Source organism: Camelina sativa, chromosome 11 (assembly GCF_030686135.1).
Source record: "Camelina sativa cultivar CO46 ecotype springtype chromosome 11, ASM3068613v1".
Classification (NCBI taxonomy): domain Eukaryota; kingdom Viridiplantae; phylum Streptophyta; class Magnoliopsida; order Brassicales; family Brassicaceae; genus Camelina; species Camelina sativa.
The window spans coordinates 29,796,472-29,815,391 of NC_141890.1; the positions used below are offsets into that span (position 1 = coordinate 29,796,472).

Here is an 18,920-nt window from a genome sequence, read left to right on the forward strand (position 1 = left end):
AAGATAGTCTTGGTTAACTATCTCGATCGGCTTTGAAAACATTTATTTAATTTGCTAAAAAAGTAAATAAAACAAAAAAAAAATTCATTATTGAACCTTTCCATTGTTGAACCGTTATTCTATATTGAAATGCAGACGATTAAAAAAAAAAAATTCAATTTCAGTTTCTTTTTATTCAAATTCAAAGTAAATAAAAAGTAAAAGAAACCTGTCAGACCGCCGTGCGACCACCCCGACAAGGTAGAACCGAGCCGAATAATGATCCTCTACAACACAGTATGCATCCAAAGATGATCTTAGCCATTAATCACGCTCTGATCGCACGGTCATGGTTCATCAGATTCCATGCTCTCTCCATCTCATGACACCAAACAATAATCTTTGAGCAATCGACTTCTTTGCAATAATGGTCAACATTACAAAACAAAACAATGTAGAAATGAGGTTAATCACACTTTAATCCAATAAGTTCAAGGGACAAAAAGAGGCAAAAAAATTGTTAACCTGTCAGACATCCGTGCGACCAATCCTGCAAAGGAAGACCTAACTGGGTGCGAACTAGATGGTAACGGCATAGGTCGAATCTGTTGGTTTATTTACCTAACCAAAATCTCGCTTAATACAATTTGTAACCGTAATCTGGTTAATAAAGACGAATTAGTTGTGTCGCCGCCTCAAAATAGACAGAGACAGAAAATCTCTCCGACCATTAGGACTCTGCAACAACAAACCAATCAAATTTTTTAAGCTTATACAAGGTCCAGTTCTAGTTATTAAGTAAAATTTTAGGGTTCTCCAAAAAACGTTAAACACTCGAAGAATCGATCTGGAAAATTTTTGGCCAAAAAAATTTGGACCATTTCTCGATTTGTGCGTGTCATCCTTGACGCAGGCCATGCTAATCTTCTCTGTATCGATCCAATTTTATCAGATGTCTCCGAAGGGACAATGTTCTTAACCTGAGCGATGTGGGATATCAGAACAATGTTAACATCCTTAATGGGCCTATTTAGTTAAAAGGCTTTCTCCCTTTCATTCTTCGTAAGCCCCATTCATCATCATACATATTATCAACACAGACCTCAATTTCAATTATAGAGTCTCTCCTCCCTAATCGTGGAATAATGACAGTTTTGTTTCTACTATAGGTCGAGATTCAAATTGTTGGTAATTCCTTTACCACTTGTATTACATTTTTTACAAGTTGTTACCATATAAAACTAGGAGAGACATAGAGCTTTTCAAATCCTTTTTTCTAACATTTTCGATCATTCCTCGCCACTCTTTGCTTCATCACAAAATTGTTAGCATTTTTAATTTTTGTGTGTTTCACGTCCTATCCGAATTGTTTGGTCCGATTGGTTAACCCGCGATCTGAACGTTTCTTTGGTTTTGGTTTAGTGCCAATACATCTGGCAATTTTAAAACCGGAAAGTCCCACTAGTCTGTGATGTCTGATGATTCGGTTGAACCGGCCAGATAAAATAGGGACACATCACATTTTCCTAATCTGGTTTGGGTTTTGTAGTTCACATTTTTTATTTCTTGTCTGAGTTTTATTCTTCTTTTTTGTTTTGTAAATCATTTTTATTGATTGACCCTATAACTTGGAAGATAATCCGGTTAACTATCAAAATACACAAAAATTCAATTTCAATGTCTTCAAAATAATTTACAAGCAAAAGTTAAATTCAATTATCACCAAAATTTATAATAGTATCCAGAGTATCATTTTGTTAAAAAAAATTGGGTTAGATCCACCGCGAGGGTGGAGAGCCTTAACCGGATGTGTTCGAAGACCCGTAGGTCAATTCCCGTCTCTGTCAGAGGAGATGCCAACCATCTCTCCTTTCTACGAACACATTCTCATAACCACACCTCTCATTATATATACTTGACCAAAACTCCTTTTCCATCCGATGTGGGACAAATGAAACTTTATTTTGTTTTTCTTCAAAACTAAAACTGTCTCTCCTCTGTATCAGAGAGTCTCTGAGTCTCTGTTCTCGCTCGCTCTATGAAGAAGCTAGTTCCAAAGCTTCGATTTTTCTCGTCTTCTTCTTCTTCTTCGATAGTTCCGCGATGTAGTAACATACCCAAACCCATATACAACCCCTTTTATAATCTACTTCCCCAGACTCAAAACCCTAATAAAATCGTAGATGTTATCTGTTCAGCTCTCAACCACCGTGACCATCCCGTCTTACTACCCAGCCTTCGTGACGAGGTTAATTCGCTGATTCCTCATTTGGGTTATCCTGAAATCTCCAGGGTTTTGCTTAGGTTTCAATCTGATGTTTCTCGGGCTCTTGCGTTCTTTAAATGGGTTAAACTCGATTTAGGGAAGAGACCTAATGTTGGTAACTACTGTTTGTTGCTTCACATTCTTGCTTCCTCTAAGAAGTTTCCTTTAGCTATGCAGTTTCTCTGTGAGTTGATTGATTTGACTTCTAAGGAAGATGAAGATTTGTTCAGTGTTTTGGTTTCTGCTAGTGATGAATGCAATTGGGATCCTGTTGTTTTCGATATGCTTGTCAAGGGTTATCTGAAATTGGGTTTGGTTGAACAAGGGTTTAAGGTTTTTAGGAAAGTGATTAGTTCCGGTTTTCGTGTTAGTGTTGTCACTTGTAATCATCTCTTGAATGGGTTGCTGAAACTTGAATTGATGGATGGTTGTTGGCAAGTTTATAATGTGATGTGTAGAGTTGGAATCCATCCCAACACGTATACGTTCAATATCCTTACGAATGTGTTCTGCAACGATTCGAGTTTTCATGAAGTTGATGACTTTTTGGAGAAGATGGAAGAAGAAGGTTTTGAGCCTGATTTGGTTACTTATAACACGTTAGTGAGTAGTTACTGTAGAAGAGGAAGGTTGAAAGAAGCGTTTTATTTGTACAAGATTATGTATCGGCGTCGTGTGGTGCCGGATTTAGTTACCTATACATCGCTTATCAAAGGTCTTTGTAAAGACGGGAGCGTTAGAGAAGCTCATCAGACGTTTCACAGAATGGTAGACAGAGGTATTAAGCCTGATTGTATCTGTTACAATACTCTTATATATGCTTATTGCAAAGAAGGGATGATGCAGCAATCGAAGAAGCTGTTACACGAAATGCTTGGGAATAGCATTGTTCCGGATAGGTTTACTTGTAAGATTATAGTTGAAGGGTTTGTGAGAGAAGGACGGTTACATGCTGCTGTTAATTTTGTTGTCGAGCTTAGAAAGTTAAGGGTTAATGTCCCATTTGAAGTTTGCGACTTTGTGATAGAAAGTTTATGCCGGGAAGGTAAACCGTTTGCAGCAAAGCATCTGTTAGAAAGAATCAGCGAAGAGGAAGGTCATGAGGCTAAACAAGAGACTTATAATACCTTAATTGAATCTTTATGCCGTTGTGATGCTATTGAAGAGGCATTGCTTCTAAAAGGGAAACTTAGAAATCAGAATCAAGTACTTGATGTCAAGTCATACCGAGCTCTTATTGGCTGCTTATGTAGGATTGGTAGGAACCGTGAAGCTGAGTCTTTGATGGCGGAAATGATTGATTCTGAAGTGAAACCAGATTCATTTATTTGCGGGGCTTTGGTGAATGGATACTGCAAGGAACTGGATTTCGTTAAAGCAGAGAGTCTATTGGGTTTATTTGCTATGGAGTTTAGAATCTTTGACACAGAGAGTTACAATTCGCTTGTTAAAGCGATTTGTGATACAGGAAGTGGTTATAATAAAGTGTTAGAGCTTCAAGAAAGAATGCAGAGACTTGGGTTTGTTCCAAACAGCTTATCTTGTAAGTACTTGATCCAAGTCTTGGAACAACCTTCTTTGCCAAATCATCTGCCTGAGAACTGAAGCAACCGTTGATGCGATGAAACTTGTATCCCTTATTCGTGGCCAGATGCATAACTTGAAGAAAATGAGTACTTTTGGATCGTTTTAAGTGGTGGTGAAGCATGTAGTCTCGTGCATCCATGAGGAACGTTATCTCGTGATTCAGTGCCGAGAGGTGCTTTACGGCATAAAGCAGAGCATTTGCATCAGCTTCTGCTGCATTCTCAGCTGTCAAAAGACTACCTCGACTCCAACATTTAAGTCTTCTCTGTTGATCAAATAAGAACCACACAATGCTGATCGGTGTGTTCACATGAAACCAGGATCATCCAGATAACAGTAATGTTGAGTAGTTGGAACTGAAGGATGATGCTCCTGAAACGGTTGCAGAGTAACAGTAATAGTCTGTAGTTATTTCAAGAGCTTTAGCAGGATTGTCTTTTGATCCTTGTACTGTGTCTTCTGGTTTTGTTCTTTCCTTGTATTTGAAAGTAAAGTACAAAACTTTGTGTATAGTTGCAGCAATTTCTTTGTAACTCTATTAACTTCTCCAAGCAAATGACTGTGCTCTGGCCTCTTACCAAAAAGGGTAGGATGGGTAATTTAACCAAAGCAGCAAGTTCCAGAAAGTTGCATTGGCAAATAAATTAAAGTTCCAGAAAGAGTCTATAAACTCATAAACTAATTGATATGCTCGAGCTTCCTCCAACCCGAAACTAAAGATCTCACTTGCGCAGAGTTTATAGGCCGTCAAATCAGGTTAAAAATTCTCTCTTTATCAATTTCTGATGGCTGGGTTTGTATTTTAGTGAGCCTTTAAGGTTGCACACCAGGTGCTTGCTAAAATGTCCAACTGAGCTCTTTTATGATTTCATTGAATCAAATAAATGCCATTGCTTGATAAGATCATCAGCTTAGCTAGTTATATAGATTGTGATCTTTCTTTCGTTAAAATGGCTGCAGGTGTATAGGATGATGATGTTATTATAGTCATGAGTAGAATTCTGAAACATCCGGTTATTGCTCTTTTGGATTCCGGCACTACGTTTAAGGAAGTCCGGCAAATCCATGCCAAGCTCTTAGTTGATGGGACACTCAACGATGACCATCTCGTGGGTCATTTTGTAAAGGCAGTGGCTTTGAGTGACCAAAAGTACTTAGATTATGCGAATCAGATTCTTGACAGGTCTGATAACCCTACATTGTTTGCTCTCAATTCTATGATTAGAGCACATTGCAAAAGCCCTGTTCCAGAGAAAAGCTTTGATTATTATAAGAGGATACTTCATTCTGGAAACGGTAGTAAGCCGGATAATTACACTGTCAACTTCTTGGTTCAGGCGTGCACGGGGTTAGGGATGCGTGAGACAGGGCTTCAAGTTCATGGTATGACTATCAGACGTGGTTTTGACAATGACCCGCATGTCCAGACCGGGTTGATTTCTTTGTATGGTGAGCTTGGCTGTCTGGATTCTTGTCATAAGGTTTTTAATTCGGTTTCTTGCCCGGATTTTGTGTGTCGGACAGCTATGGTCACAGCCTGTGCGAGATGTGGGGATGTCGTTTTTGCGCGGAAGTTGTTTGAGGGGATGCCAGATAGAGACCCGATTGCCTGGAATGCGATGATCTCTGGCTATGCTCAGATTGGTGAATCAAGGGAAGCTCTTAACCTGTTCCATTTGATGCAGATGGAAGGTGTGAAAGTCAATGGGGTTTCTATGATTTCGGTTTTATCGGCTTGCACTCAGTTGGGAGCTTTAGACCAAGGGAGATGGGCTCATGCTTACATAGAGAGAAACAAAATCAAAATCACTGTGAGGCTTGGTACTACGTTGGTCGACTTGTATGCAAAATGCGGTGACATGGACAAGGCTATGGAAGTTTTCTGGGGTCTGGAAGAGAAGAATGTGTATACATGGAGTAGCGCCTTGAATGGGTTAGCAATGAATGGGCACGCGGAGAAATGTCTCGAGCTTTTCTCTCTTATGAAAGAAGATGGTGTTACTCCAAACGCCGTCACATTCGTCTCTGTTCTTAGAGGTTGCAGTGTGGTTGGTTTTGTAGATGAAGGGCAAAGGCATTTTGATTCGATGAGGAATGAGTTCGGGATAGAGCCTCAGCTTGATCACTATGGTTGCTTAGTTGATTTGTATGCTCGTGCAGGCCGCCTAGAAGATGCAGTGGGTATCATCGAGCAAATGCCCATGAAGCCTCATGCTGCTGTTTGGAGTTCTGTGCTCCACGCATCTAGAATGTACAAGAACCTTGAACTTGGCGTTCTTGCATCTAAAAAAATGCTTGAGCTAGAGACTTCAAATCACGGGGCTTATGTCCTCTTATCAAACATATATGCAGATTCAGACGATTGGGACAATGTTAGTCACGTTAGACAGTCGATGAAATCTAAAAGAGTCAGAAAGCAACCAGGGTGCAGTGTAATGGAGGTCAATGGAGAGGTCCATGAGTTCTTTGTCGGAGACAAATCTCACCCGAGATATTCCGAAATTGAGGCGGTTTGGAAAGAAATCTCGAGGAGGCTGAGACTTGCTGGGTATAAGGCCGACACGACACCTGTCATGTTCGACATAGATGAAGAAGAGAAAGAGGATGCGTTGTGTTTGCATAGCGAAAAGGCCGCGATTGCGTTTGGTATGATGAGTTTGAAAGAAGACGTTCCGATTAGGATAGTGAAGAACCTTCGGGTTTGTGGGGATTGTCATCAGGTTTCTATGATGATCTCCAAGATTTTTGACAGAGAGATCGTTGTGAGAGACAGAAACAGGTTCCATCATTTCAAAGATGGTCACTGTTCTTGTAATGGCTTTTGGTGAACCTACCCTAGCTTGGTTTCTTTATATAATGAGTTGTTATAATACTGCATTAGTTAACTATTTTTCATTAATCTCTATGATTTATGATATATATTATGTAAACAATCAAAAGAATACTAAATACAGTAACTGCTGTACGGAGAAGGCTTTAAGTTTGAAGTGTCGATGTTTGATTTGATGATAGATGATGATCAAAGCAAATGTGTATTCATGTTTGAAGATCAGGTTTTTATATCATCGGAGCTTTTTGAGCCGACCTAGTTTTGTTCAAGAACGAGATTCTTGGAGTTTAGTAGATGCGTATGTTTCATCACTTATAGCTTCTATAAACTCTTGTGTCTCCATTGAACAGTGTCGTTTGCTTCATTGTAAAGTAGTGAAGAAGAATGTGAGTTTTCGCCATGGGTTTATTGGGGACCAGCTTGTTGGATGTTACTTGAGATTGGGTCGTGATGTTTGTGCAGGGAAGCTGTTCGATGAAATGCCTGAGAGAGACTTAGTCTCTTGGAACTCGTTGATATCTGGGTATTCAGTGAAAGGATATTTAGGGAAATGTTTTGAGGTGTTGTCTAGGATGATGATGAGATCTGAGGTGGGGTTTAGACCCAATGAAGTTACGTTTTTGTCGATGATCTCGGCTTGTGTTCATAAGGGAAGTAAAGAAGAAGGACGTTGCATGCATGGGTTGGTGATGAAGTTTGGTGTACTTGAGGAAGTGAAAGTTGTGAATGCTCTTATCAATTGGTACGGAAAGACTGGAGATTTGAGTTCGTCCTGCAGATTGTTTGAGGATTTGAGTGTAAAGAATTTGGTTTCGTGGAATACTATGATTGTGATTCACTTGCAAGATGGTTTAGCCTTAGAAGGTTTGGTTTACTTCAACATGAGCAGAAGGGTTGGTCATAAGCCTGATCAAGCCACTTTTCTGACTGTTCTCCGTGTCTGTGAAGCCATCGGGGTAGTGAGACTGGCGCAAGGAGTTCACGGATAATCATGTTTTGTGGGTTCAATGGAAACAAGTGTATAACTACAGCGTTGTTAGACTTGTATGCAAAACTTGGGAGGTTGGAGGATTCGTCTACGGTTTTTCATGAGATTACTTCTCCAGATAGTATGGCGTGGACAGCAATGCTTGCTGCTTATGCCACCCATGGGTTTGGTAGAGACGCAATCAAGCATTTTGAGCTCATGGTTCACTATGGTATTAGTCCTGATCATGTAACCTTCACGCACTTGTTAAATGCTTGTAGTCACGCGGGTCTTGTAGAAGAAGGGAAGCATTATTTCGAAACAATGTCGAAAATATACAGAATTGAGCCGAGGTTAGATCACTACTCATGTATGGTTGATCTCATGGGTAGATCGGGGCTTCTTCAAGATGCGTATGGATTGATCAAAGAGATGCCAATGGAGGCAAGTTCTGGTGTTTGGGGAGCTTTGCTTGGTGCTTGTAGGGTTTACAAAGATACCCAACTCGGAACAAAAGCTGCAGAGAGATTGTTTGAATTAGAACCTTGTGATGGTAGAAACTATGTAATGCTCTCAAACATCTATTCGGCTTCTGGTCTATGGAAAGATGCTTCAAGAATAAGAAATCTGATGAAACAGAAAGGTCTCGTAAGAGCTTCAGGGTGTAGCTACATTGAACATGGTGATAAGATTCATAAGTTTGTTGTGGGAGATTGGTCTCATCCTGAATCAGAAAAGATACAGAAGAAGCTAGAGAAGATTAGGAAGAAGATGACAAGTGAATTGGGATTTAAATCAAGAACAGAGTTTGTATTGCATGATGTTGATGAAGATGTGAAAGTGGAAATGATTAATCAACATAGTGAGAAGATTGCAATGGCGTTTGGGCTCTTGGTGATTAGTCCAAATGAGCCAATTATCATAAGGAAGAATCTTAGAATTTGTGGGGATTGTCATGAAACAGCAAAAGCAATATCTTTGATTGAAAAAAGGAGAATCATTATAAGAGATTCTAAGAGGTTTCATCATTTCTCAGAAGGATCATGTTCTTGCAAAGATTATTGGTAGTTAGTTTTATATCCTCCCATTGTTATATTTTACTCCTTTCAAGTGTGTGTGTATGCGTATACGAAAAATTGCATATAAGAACCTCCATAAATTAATACTCTTTAAATTAATACTCGCTATAAATTAATAAATTCTTCCGGTCCTGATTTGGGCCGGTGTAAAAAATGATACATTTCGATAAAATAATAAGATAATAATTTTTTTGGAAATCCTATGTAAAAATATGGTCCCATCAATATCATAAATTAAGAATCATATAAACTGATATATATATATATATATACTAAAAAAATCTAGTGAAATATGATTCTATTGTTGTTTGCCTATTTTTCAATTTGTATTCTTGTTGGAGTTCATCTCTCATTTTTTCATTGTTGTATATTCAAATCGCATCCATAAATTGTAAAGAGTCATAGATGCGATAATTGCTTCTTTAGTAATTGGTTTTAAAGGTACCACAATATCTTCTACGACTGCATCATTACCATGAAGGATAATAGTTAAAAATTTGTCTAAACTCTAAACTTCTAACATTTCTCATTTTTACCTAGATAATCTATTAAACAATTAACATTCATCCTATTACGATAACCAAGAATATAAATTAAGAGAAACTTTTAAAAATGTGAATGATAACAAAAGTATCTTATTTTGTAATAGAAAATTTTCAATATGAAAATGAGAAAATATCTTTATAAATTAATAAAATATTAATTTATCGATAAATTAATAATTATTAATTTATCGATAAATTAAAACCTCTATAAATTAATAAAATTTTATGGTCCCGACCTTATTAATTTATAGAGGTTTTACTGTACATAAAATATCTTTTATCTTATAAATCACAAAGTCACATGCCCGGTAAATTTCTTGCCACATATATTTATATTCTATATTTTAGTTATATATAAAAAAAAAGAAATAACAAAAAAAGATGACATGTGTAAAAAAACTAAACAAAAAAATTGTAGAAAAATTATATCTCTAATTTTACTCCCACTAACCCACTTTCAAACTAATTTATAATTATAACCGTATCATTTTTTAATTACTTCAATTAATTCAATTTCTTCTTTATTTTTTTTTTTAAACAGCAGCTTGCATTAATTAATTGGGAGTGTGATCCTCATGGAAGATGTTTACAAGGAATCTTGGAACATATGAATGAGAGATAAAAGTCAAATGATTCTGAAATTGAGTTTTGGCTAATATATCTGCAGCTTTGTTGTTGTTACGCCTTGTCCATTGAAAGTTGACTTCTTCAAAGTTCTGCTTCAGGTGGTTGATTTCCCGTATCCATGTATGCCATCTAAAGCTTTGTTGTTTGCCATTTATCAATCTCATGACTTTGAGGTTATCCTCTTCGGAGATTAGTCTTGTGAATCCTTTTCTCAATGACTCGTTCATTGCAATAACCATCGCTTGTAGTTCTGCTTCGATTGGTGCAGAGCATCTCATTCCAATGCTACATCCTGCATTAATGAAAAAGCCATCGAAGTCTCTGAATATCCATCCCGCTTGTGATGCTGCTTCATTCTTTCCAAATTTGCAGTCAACATTGCATTTGATTAACCCTTCTTGTGGTTTTCTCCATTGTGAGAGTGGTGTTCTTGTATTCCGTCCTCTTGACCTTTGATTTGTCTGTTCTATCGACCATATATCCACCCATTCCATAGCTTCTTTTAGTGCGAAATGCAGATCTTCTTGCCAAGTATGTACTTTTTGTTGATACAGCCACAAATTTATGCTTTTCCATAATCTCCATAGCAACCAAAATGGAAGTTGTCGATCCAGTAATGTGTACTCATCATTATTGTTGCGGTCGATGATTATCTTAATCCTTTCAGCAAGATAATGATCTTGTGCATAAAGCTCAGTATAAAGATTTTGTTGTGTCCTCCAGACATCTCGCGCATGTTGACATTCAAACAAAAGGTGTGAGATAGTTTCTTCAGTCTGTAAACATCTTGGACAAAAGGAGCTATCTGTTATCCCTCGACGTGTCGGTGCAGCTCTCACTGCTAGAGCATTTGTTAAGGTTCTCCAAAGGAAATGTTTTAGCTTCGGAGCGGTTTTGGTCTTCCACATTGCAGCTTTCAGTTCATGGTGTATTAAAGGCACCCCGTCTAAATTTCCATATTCTTCAAGATGAGTTGCCAGCCAGTAACCTGATTTAACAGTATAGATCCCGGAGTCATTATAATGCCATCCCATTAGATATGACAGTTCTGTTGGTATTACTTTGATCTGTTGTATTAGGTGTATATCCTCCGGGTTGACATTTCTTCGTAAAGCATCCAAGTTCCAGCCAGTACGTTCAATACGTCTCGGAGCTCTTGGAGGATGGGTTAGTAGCCAAGGATCAGCCCAAATATGTGTATTTCTACCATTTCCAATCAAGAGTCTCATTCCTTTCCTCAATAGGTCTCTTCCTTCCAATAGGGATTTCCAGATGAATGAAGATTTATAACCATTTCCAGCGTTAAAAATGTTTTAATCTGGAAAATACCTGCCTTTCAATAGCCGAGCTACCAAACTTTGAGGTGATTGCAGGATACGCCAGACTTGTTTGCCCAATAGACTGAGGTTAAACTGCTATATATCTCTCAAACCTAATCCTCCTTCTTTCTTTGGTGTGCTCATTCTCTTCCATGACACCCAATGCATTGGTTTTTTCCTTGGATCTTTCTCCCACCAATATTTGGCTATCATTATTTGAAAGTGTGAGAACTTATGATCTGATCTATGAAACAATGATTTTTTTAAACTCTCTTTTGATTAATAGAAAATCTGTTTACAAATTTGTTATAAACAATTTTCTAATCTCTCAAAACTCTCTTTAAAGAAACTTCACGCTCTCTCTAAGTTCTTAGCTCTTTTCTTTTCTTAAAGACTAAAACTTAGTAGCTAGGTTAACTTTCTCTTGTTTGTGCTAAAGTGTTCAATCGGCCTTAGCACCCTATTTATAGAACTAGTTCTTTGCCACACAATAGGCAATCTACCTATTCTAATCCTAATAGGAATTGAACAATTTCCTTTTCCTTTATGTTTAAGGAAATTTCCTTCTTTCCTCATGTTTACATTCCTATTGTAAACATGAAGTTCTTTACTCTTCTAGAAGCTTCTCGTGCCTTCTACTCTTGTGTAAGTCTTCTTGATTGTTAATAAACATCCCGATGTTCTGTTCTTGTACCTGTACTCTGTTCTTCTGAAGTAGTTCACCTTTTGAACATATATCACATCTTCAATCTCCCCCTTTTTAACTTTGTGTTTCTCAAGCAAAATAAATTTTGGCTTAGATAAAACAAATATCTTAAAACCAAGGTCAACCGTTCATAACAGAATCCTAAAACGGATCATTAAGCCATAGTCAAACATCCAAACAAAATGAACCAAAATGATCACCGAAAAAACTTCCAAAGTTGTAATGAAAACACAAAGCTAAGCTCAAAGCTCCCCCAGAATCTCAGACCAGCTTCTTCTCCATCTCCCCCTGCTTGAGAATACAACAGTTAAAAACAACTCAAATCATCTTGGAAAGTGGATGATTCTGTATGAGCCTCTGTACTACTTTCGTAAGTCTCAGAAGAGCTTGTGATGTATCGACCAAAGCTGCATATGAACTCTCCTCATCTGCTTGACCTAACTGTGGCACACGAATGCTACCCAACTGAATTACCTCAGATGCCGAAGAAAATCCCTCATCTGTTTGTTCTTGAACTGGTATAGGATGTCCATCCTCAGTGAGTAACCCGTGTTTAACCCCATAAGCATATCCAGTTCGAACATCTTTAGTGTAGAACTTAGCTGTAACTTCTTCTTCTGCATTTGACCACTCAAGTGGACCATCCTGAATCTTAAGAGTTCCAAAAATGGTCTGAGAAAAAATCACACGCCTTGAAGGATCACTCCACTTCATACCCACAATCTGATCATAGATCAGCTGTCCGAGATCAAAACGAATAACTTTAATCAGCTGATACACAACTCGAGCACGTTCGACTGAAGGATGATTCGGATGACCAGATGGAACCCAGTTATAAGCCGCGAACATCAAAAGAGCTGCAACCTCTCCAGGAAGATCCCTAACTTTCAACTTCGACCATGGCAACTTATCTTTTCCACTTAGAACTACTGCAAGCTCATTCTTACTCAGCTTATTAACCGCATCACTGGCTTTGTTCTCATCTAAAGTCAAATAATCTAGATTAAACGCCTCATTGATCATCCTAGGAGAGAATTCATACCACTGCCCTCTAATGAACACCTTAACACCATCTTTGGCCTTTTCGTTTGGTAAATTGGCATAAAACTCACATATCACTTCCTTGACATATAATGATAACCCTTGAACTGATTCTTGTAATCCCAACTCCATGATTTTATCAAAAATCTCAAATTCATCAGGTTGCGAGAAATCTAAATTCCTTTCTTCTATAAACTCCCTAGTTATAAGCTGGGAATACCTGGCTTGAGCAGCTTTTGACACAAACACATCAGACCTAAACTTTCCCCTTGTCCTCTTGTCACTCGATTCTGCAAATTTTGACTGCTTCGGTGTAGAAGAAGATCCTTGCTTTGTCTTTCTCCGTTTTACTGTTCGACGCTTAAGCGATTCTTGCACACGAATTCCCTCATTACCAATGGTTTCTTCATCGCTAATTTCTTGTGCCGATTCATTCTTTGAAGATTCTTCATCTTCCATCTCAAAGACTTGATCATCTGGTTTCGATTGGTCATTCTGTGAAGAATCTTCACCTTCTATTGAATCGATTTGAGCATCACCACCGGATTTATCGACAAAGTGAGATTGATCTTCATCACTACTCGATTCATCAACCAACTGAGGTCGACTAAACCTACCATCATCTCGAGTTTCCGTTGATCTCCTTCCTCCTCTTACCAACCCTCGTCGAGTTGATCTCACCATCTTCTCAAATCGTCGATACACCCGAAGAACACCACACAATTTTTTTTTTTTCCTTCGATACAACCAAAGACAATACCAAATAAAAAGTCTTATTATTATCTTTTTTTTATCTTCTCCCCATCGATACAACCTATGCTTCATAAATCAAACAAGTCTCGAGCAAATCTTCTTAAAACTTTAACCAAAATTAAACCGGTTTTCTCCAAAAATATAATCAAAATCATATAATCTGCTCAAATCAAACCGATTAATTAACCTTAAACTCAACATCTTCTCGATCTTGCTCTTGAACCAGCCCCACAAAGACTCACATCTCACAAACCCCAATTGAATTTCTTAAAGTTGAAAAACGATTAAAATCTAAAGCCTTTGTGAATATATCTGCTAACTGATCTTCAGTATCAATATGATCAATCTGAACCTGCTTTCTCTCAACCAGTTCTCTGATAAAGTGATGTTTTACATCAATGTGCTTGGTCCTTGAATGTTGAACAGGATTCTTAGAGATATCAATTGCACTTTTGTTATCACAATATACTTGTAGTTCTCCTGAATCCATACCATAATCAGCTGATATCTGCTTCATCCACAATAATTGAGTACAACAACTCCCCATTGCTATATATTCTGATTCAGTTGTAGACAAGGACACTGAATTTTGCTTCTTACTCAACCAGGCTATTAGATTGTTGCCTAGAAAGAAACAACCTCCACTTGTACTCTTTCGATCTGTTACACTTCCTGCATAATCTGCATCACAGTAACCAAACAACCCTTTGTTCGAACCTTTAGAGTACCAAATCCCAAAATCAACAGTTCCTTTGACATACTTGATAATTCGCTTGACTGCTTCAAGATGAGACTGTTTTGGTTTTGACTGATACCTTGCACATATACCCACACTAAAACTCAAATCTGGTCTACTAGCTGTAAGATATAGTAAGCTCCCAATCATTCCTCTGTATTGCTTGACATCTACATCCTTACCATCAACATCTTTTGACAGTTTCAATGAAGTGCTCATAGGTATCACAACTTCTTTGCACTTATCCATCTGAAACTTCTTAAGAAGTTGTTTAGCATAAGTACTTTGTGAAATAAAAATACCTTGATCTGACTGTGTAATCTGCAACCCAAGAAAATACTTCAATTCTCCAACCAGACTCATCTCAAATTCTTGTGTCATACTACTCACAAATCTATCCACCAACTCTTTTGAAGTACTTCCAAAGATAATGTCATCAACATAAATTTGAACCATCATAATATCACCACCTTGTTCCAAAATAAACAGAGTCTTGTCCACACTTCCCCTGTTATAGTTCTGCTCCATAAGAAAACTAGTCAGCCTTTCATACCAAGCTCTTGGGGCTTGCTTCAAACCATAAAGAGCCTTTTTTAGTTTATATACATACTCAGGCCTAACTGGATCTTCAAACCCTTTGGGTTGTTCAACATACACTTCCTCTTGCAAGATCCCATTCAAGAAGGCACTCTTAACATCCATTTGAAAAACTTTGAAGTTCAGAATGCAAGTCATTCCAAGAAACAGTCTTATTGACTCAAGCCTTGCTACTGGTGCAAAAGTTTCTTCAAAATCTACACCTTCAATCTGTGTATACCCTTGTGCAACTAATCTTGCTTTATTGCGAATTACAACACCACTCTCATCAATCTTGTTTTTGAAAATCCACTTAGTACCAATAATATTCACATCTATTGGTCTACGAACCAGTTCCCAAACATCATTACGCTCAAACTGTTCTAGTTCTTCTTCCATGGCTATAATCAAAAAATCATCTTGAACAGCTTCTATATGATTCTTTGGTTCGATCATTGACACAAAACACTCATAGAAAACAGTTTCTAGAGTTGTAAAGTAACTTGTCATTTTCTTAAAGTCAATCTGCACTCCTCGAGTCTTCATTTTCTCATTTAAGTCCCCAATAACATCAGATGCGGAATGATTCTTATGAACTTGTTGTACTTCTTCTGGTTTTGTAACTGGAACATCCAACTCAGAAACTTCATTGTGTGCTTTAGTGATGCTTACCTGTTCTGAATCACTGTCTGAATCATCATCTTGTACAGCTACAGATTGATCGTCAAAGACTACATTCACTGATTCCATGATTAAACCTGTACGTCTGTTGTAGACTCTGAATGCTGTACTACTTTCGGCATAACCCAAAAACATGCCTTCATCACTTCTGGAATCAAATTTGCCAAGATAATCTTTGTCATTTAAGATATAGCATTTGCATCCAAACACATGGAAGTAACTCAGATTTGGTGTTTTGCCTCTCCACAAGTCATAGGGTGTTTTTGTAGTATCCCTTCGGACATAAACTCTGTTAATTATATAACACGCAGTGTTCAATGCTTCAGCCCAGAATTTCTTAGGAACTTGATTTCCATGTATCATTGCCTTAGCCATTTCCTGAAGAGTTCTATTCTTTCTTTCTACTATTCTATTCTGTTGTGGAGTCCTTGGTGCTGAGAATTGATGTGCAATCCCATGTTGCTCACAAAACTCCTTCATAGCCTCATTTTGAAATTCTCCACCATGATCACTTCGAATTTTCTTGATTCCTCCTCGTTCATTCAGTAGTTGTAAAGCTAAAATCTTGAAGTTGTCTATTGTATCTGATTTGTCACGAATAAAACAAACCCAAGTGTATCTGGAGTAATCATCAACTAAAACAAACACATATTTCTTTCCTGCTAGGCTTTCTACTTGCATTGGTCCCATTAAATCCATGTGAACCAGATCCAGAGCTGATTTTGACTGAACATCTGGAACCTTTTTGTGCTGAATTTTGACCTGCTTTCCCTGATTACAAGGCCCACACACCATATTGTCTTCCCCTTTAAGCTTAGGTACTCCTCGAATTATCTCTTTATTCACAAGAGTAGCAAGATTCCTTGTATTCATATGTCCAAGTCGTTGATGCCATAGATCTATACTCCCTCTAGCACTGTAGCATTTGATTGAATGTTTCTCCCACATGTAACAATTATTCCCAGATCTTACACCATATAACTTGACATTACCCGACTCATCCAATGCTTTGCAATCAACTTTTGTGAATAAAACTGACAATCCTTCGTCACAGAGTTGACTAATGCTTATTAAATTTGCACGCAGTCCTTGAACTAGATACACATTCACCAGTTGTGGAAACTCTGTATCACGTGTTGTACATTTGCCTTGTATAAAACCATGACTTCCATCTCCAAATGTTACTGTACCTCCTTTCAATTTCTTGATATTCTGTAGATTACTCTTTGTTCCAGTCATATGTCTTGAGCAACCGCTGTCAAAAAACCAAGGCTCCGTGTCTTCTTGTTCTTCAGTAATCAAAGCCATATCGCACATTGATTTCGTTTCTTCTTGTTCTTCAGTAATCATGGCCATATTGCATCTAAACCCTGATCCTGAGGCTACCATTGATTCCGATTGATATAGGTCAGCTTTCTTCATCCAAACTTGTCTTCTAACTCCATTCCAGAAAAATCTTCCTTGTTGCTTTAAGGTACAGCCTTCTGCCAATATTTGTAACAAAAACGTTTGTAGTGACCGATTTTTCCACAAAAGTAATAAGTCAAAGATCCATTAGAAACACCATAAGATGTCTCCTTCTCAGATTGATAGGCTCCCGCAGATATAAATTTGGTTGTCTGTGATTTAGCTCCCATGTTCTCATTAAAGCCTAATCCTCTATGAGTCTTCTCAGTTCTCCCATAGCTCAAAATTTTGTCAAGTTGCTTGGTTCTTGCAAACATATGAATCTTCCTATGTTGTTGGTCTAATTCAGTTTGTAGTTCTGTAGATTTATTCCTTTATCTAAGTAGCTCTTCTTCAAGCTTGTCAGCTTTTGCCGATAAGACCAACTTCTCTTTCATCAGATCTAGCGAATCTTTAGCCAGCTTTTTCTCATCCACCAATTCATTCTGTAACGATATAACAAGTGCTTCTAAACGAAGTTTTTCAGTTATCAAAACTTGATTTTCCTTTCCTAGAGAAATAAGTGTATTTCGCACTTCCTTGTAACTCTGAACAATGTCAAGAACTTCATCTCCTTCTGATTCTGAATCAGTTACTTCTTCCCCATTCTCAAATTCAGTAATACCCACCATAGCTACTAAATTAATGAGTTCTTCTTCGCTACTGCTATCACTATCTGATTCATTCTCAATGCTAATCATAGACTTTTCTTTCTTGACTTTAGAGTTGCTCACACATTCCTCATGTGTGTGTCCAGTCCCTTTACAGATTGTGCACTTGGCATCTCGTAACTTGATTGTTGGACATTCTCGGATAAAATGACCATATCCCTTACATTCATGGCACTGCATATCAGCCTTTTTGTCTTCACTTGTCTTCTTGAATGAATTACTCTTCTTTTGACCTTGACCTTGTTCTATCCTTCTTAAAGCTCGATCAAATCTTCTTACCAACAAGCTCACAACATCTTCTTCTCCTTGATCAGTTAAGTCTTTGCTTACTGCTAGAGCTATTCCTTTTGATTTCTTAATCCCATTAAGGTCCATCTCGTGTGCCTGTAGCATTCCAACCACTTCACCGTAACTGAGATTTTCTAAATCTTGAGAGACAGTTAAGGCTGTTTTGTATCCCATAAACCTAGATGGAAGACACCTTAAAAACTTTTTGACTAACTTCTGATCCTTATACGTCTTCCCAAGAGTTAAGGCTTCTTGTGATAGAGCACTCAACTTTGAACTAAAGTCTGAAATTGATTCATGTTCCTCCATCTTTAGATTCTCAAATCTAGAAGCCAACATATCCTTTCTTGAATTCTGCACTTTTGTTGTACCTTCATAATGAATTTGAAGGATATCCCATGCTTCTTTAGCAGTTTCACATCCTTGAATCAAATCAAACTGTTTTCTCCCAACACTGCAATGAATAGCACTTAAGGCTCTTGAGTTGTATTTTGATCTCTTTTGTTCTTCATCAGTCCATTCTGCTTCGGGTTTGGGAATTCGCTTGCCTGATTCATCCTTGATCGTTGGTTCCTCCCACTTTTCTAGAACAGTCTTCCAAGCAAGGCGGTCAATACCTCCTATGATGGATTTGATCCTCGACTTCCAAAACCCATACTTTCCATCATCCAAGATGACTTTGTTGTTGTTGATCAGATCTCCGTAGCTATCCATCCTGTCCGCAGAATCTCACCTGTAGTAATCTGAACAAGTGTTGCTCTGATACCAATTGAAAGTGTGAGAACTTATGATCTGATCTATGAAACAATGATTTCTTTAAACT

The 18,920-nt window shown here is 37.8% G+C and overlaps 2 protein-coding genes, 2 non-coding genes and 1 pseudogene across 5 annotated transcripts; 3 read left to right on the forward strand and 2 right to left on the reverse strand.

Annotated features, from left to right (window-relative positions):
• Positions 1-845: 845 nt before the first annotated feature.
• On the reverse strand, positions 846-947 carry LOC147934591 (U6 spliceosomal RNA). Its single transcript, XR_015573230.1, has one exon. It is a non-coding gene; the product is annotated as a U6 spliceosomal RNA (small nuclear RNA).
• Positions 948-1,739: 792 nt separating this feature from the next.
• LOC147934592 (U6atac minor spliceosomal RNA) lies at positions 1,740-1,862 on the reverse strand. Its single transcript, XR_015573512.1, has one exon. It is a non-coding gene; the product is annotated as a U6atac minor spliceosomal RNA (small nuclear RNA).
• A 155-nt stretch (positions 1,863-2,017) lies between these two features.
• Positions 2,018-4,388, forward strand: LOC104724395 (pentatricopeptide repeat-containing protein At5g40400). Its single transcript, XM_010442876.3, has one exon. It carries the CDS (start codon positions 2,018-2,020, stop codon positions 3,848-3,850), a length of 1,833 nt encoding a protein of 610 aa, XP_010441178.2. The 3' UTR covers positions 3,851-4,388.
• A 433-nt stretch (positions 4,389-4,821) lies between these two features.
• LOC104724396 (putative pentatricopeptide repeat-containing protein At5g40405) lies at positions 4,822-6,897 on the forward strand. Its single transcript, XM_010442878.3, has one exon. It carries the CDS (start codon positions 4,822-4,824, stop codon positions 6,658-6,660), a length of 1,839 nt encoding a protein of 612 aa, XP_010441180.2. The 3' UTR covers positions 6,661-6,897.
• Positions 6,845-8,789, forward strand: LOC104724397 (pentatricopeptide repeat-containing protein At5g40410, mitochondrial pseudogene; annotated as a pseudogene). The gene has a single exon (XR_015572857.1). The product of XR_015572857.1 is annotated as a pentatricopeptide repeat-containing protein At5g40410, mitochondrial pseudogene (transcript).
• The last annotated feature ends 10,131 nt before the right edge of the window (positions 8,790-18,920 follow it).

Excerpts from the sequence above, each read along its gene's own strand:
- LOC104724395 (XM_010442876.3), top strand. The coding sequence starts at position 2,018 with ATGAAGAAGCTAGTTCCAAAGCTTCGATTTTTCTCGTCTTCTTCTTCT.
- LOC104724396 (XM_010442878.3), top strand. The coding sequence starts at position 4,822 with ATGAGTAGAATTCTGAAACATCCGGTTATTGCTCTTTTGGATTCCGGC.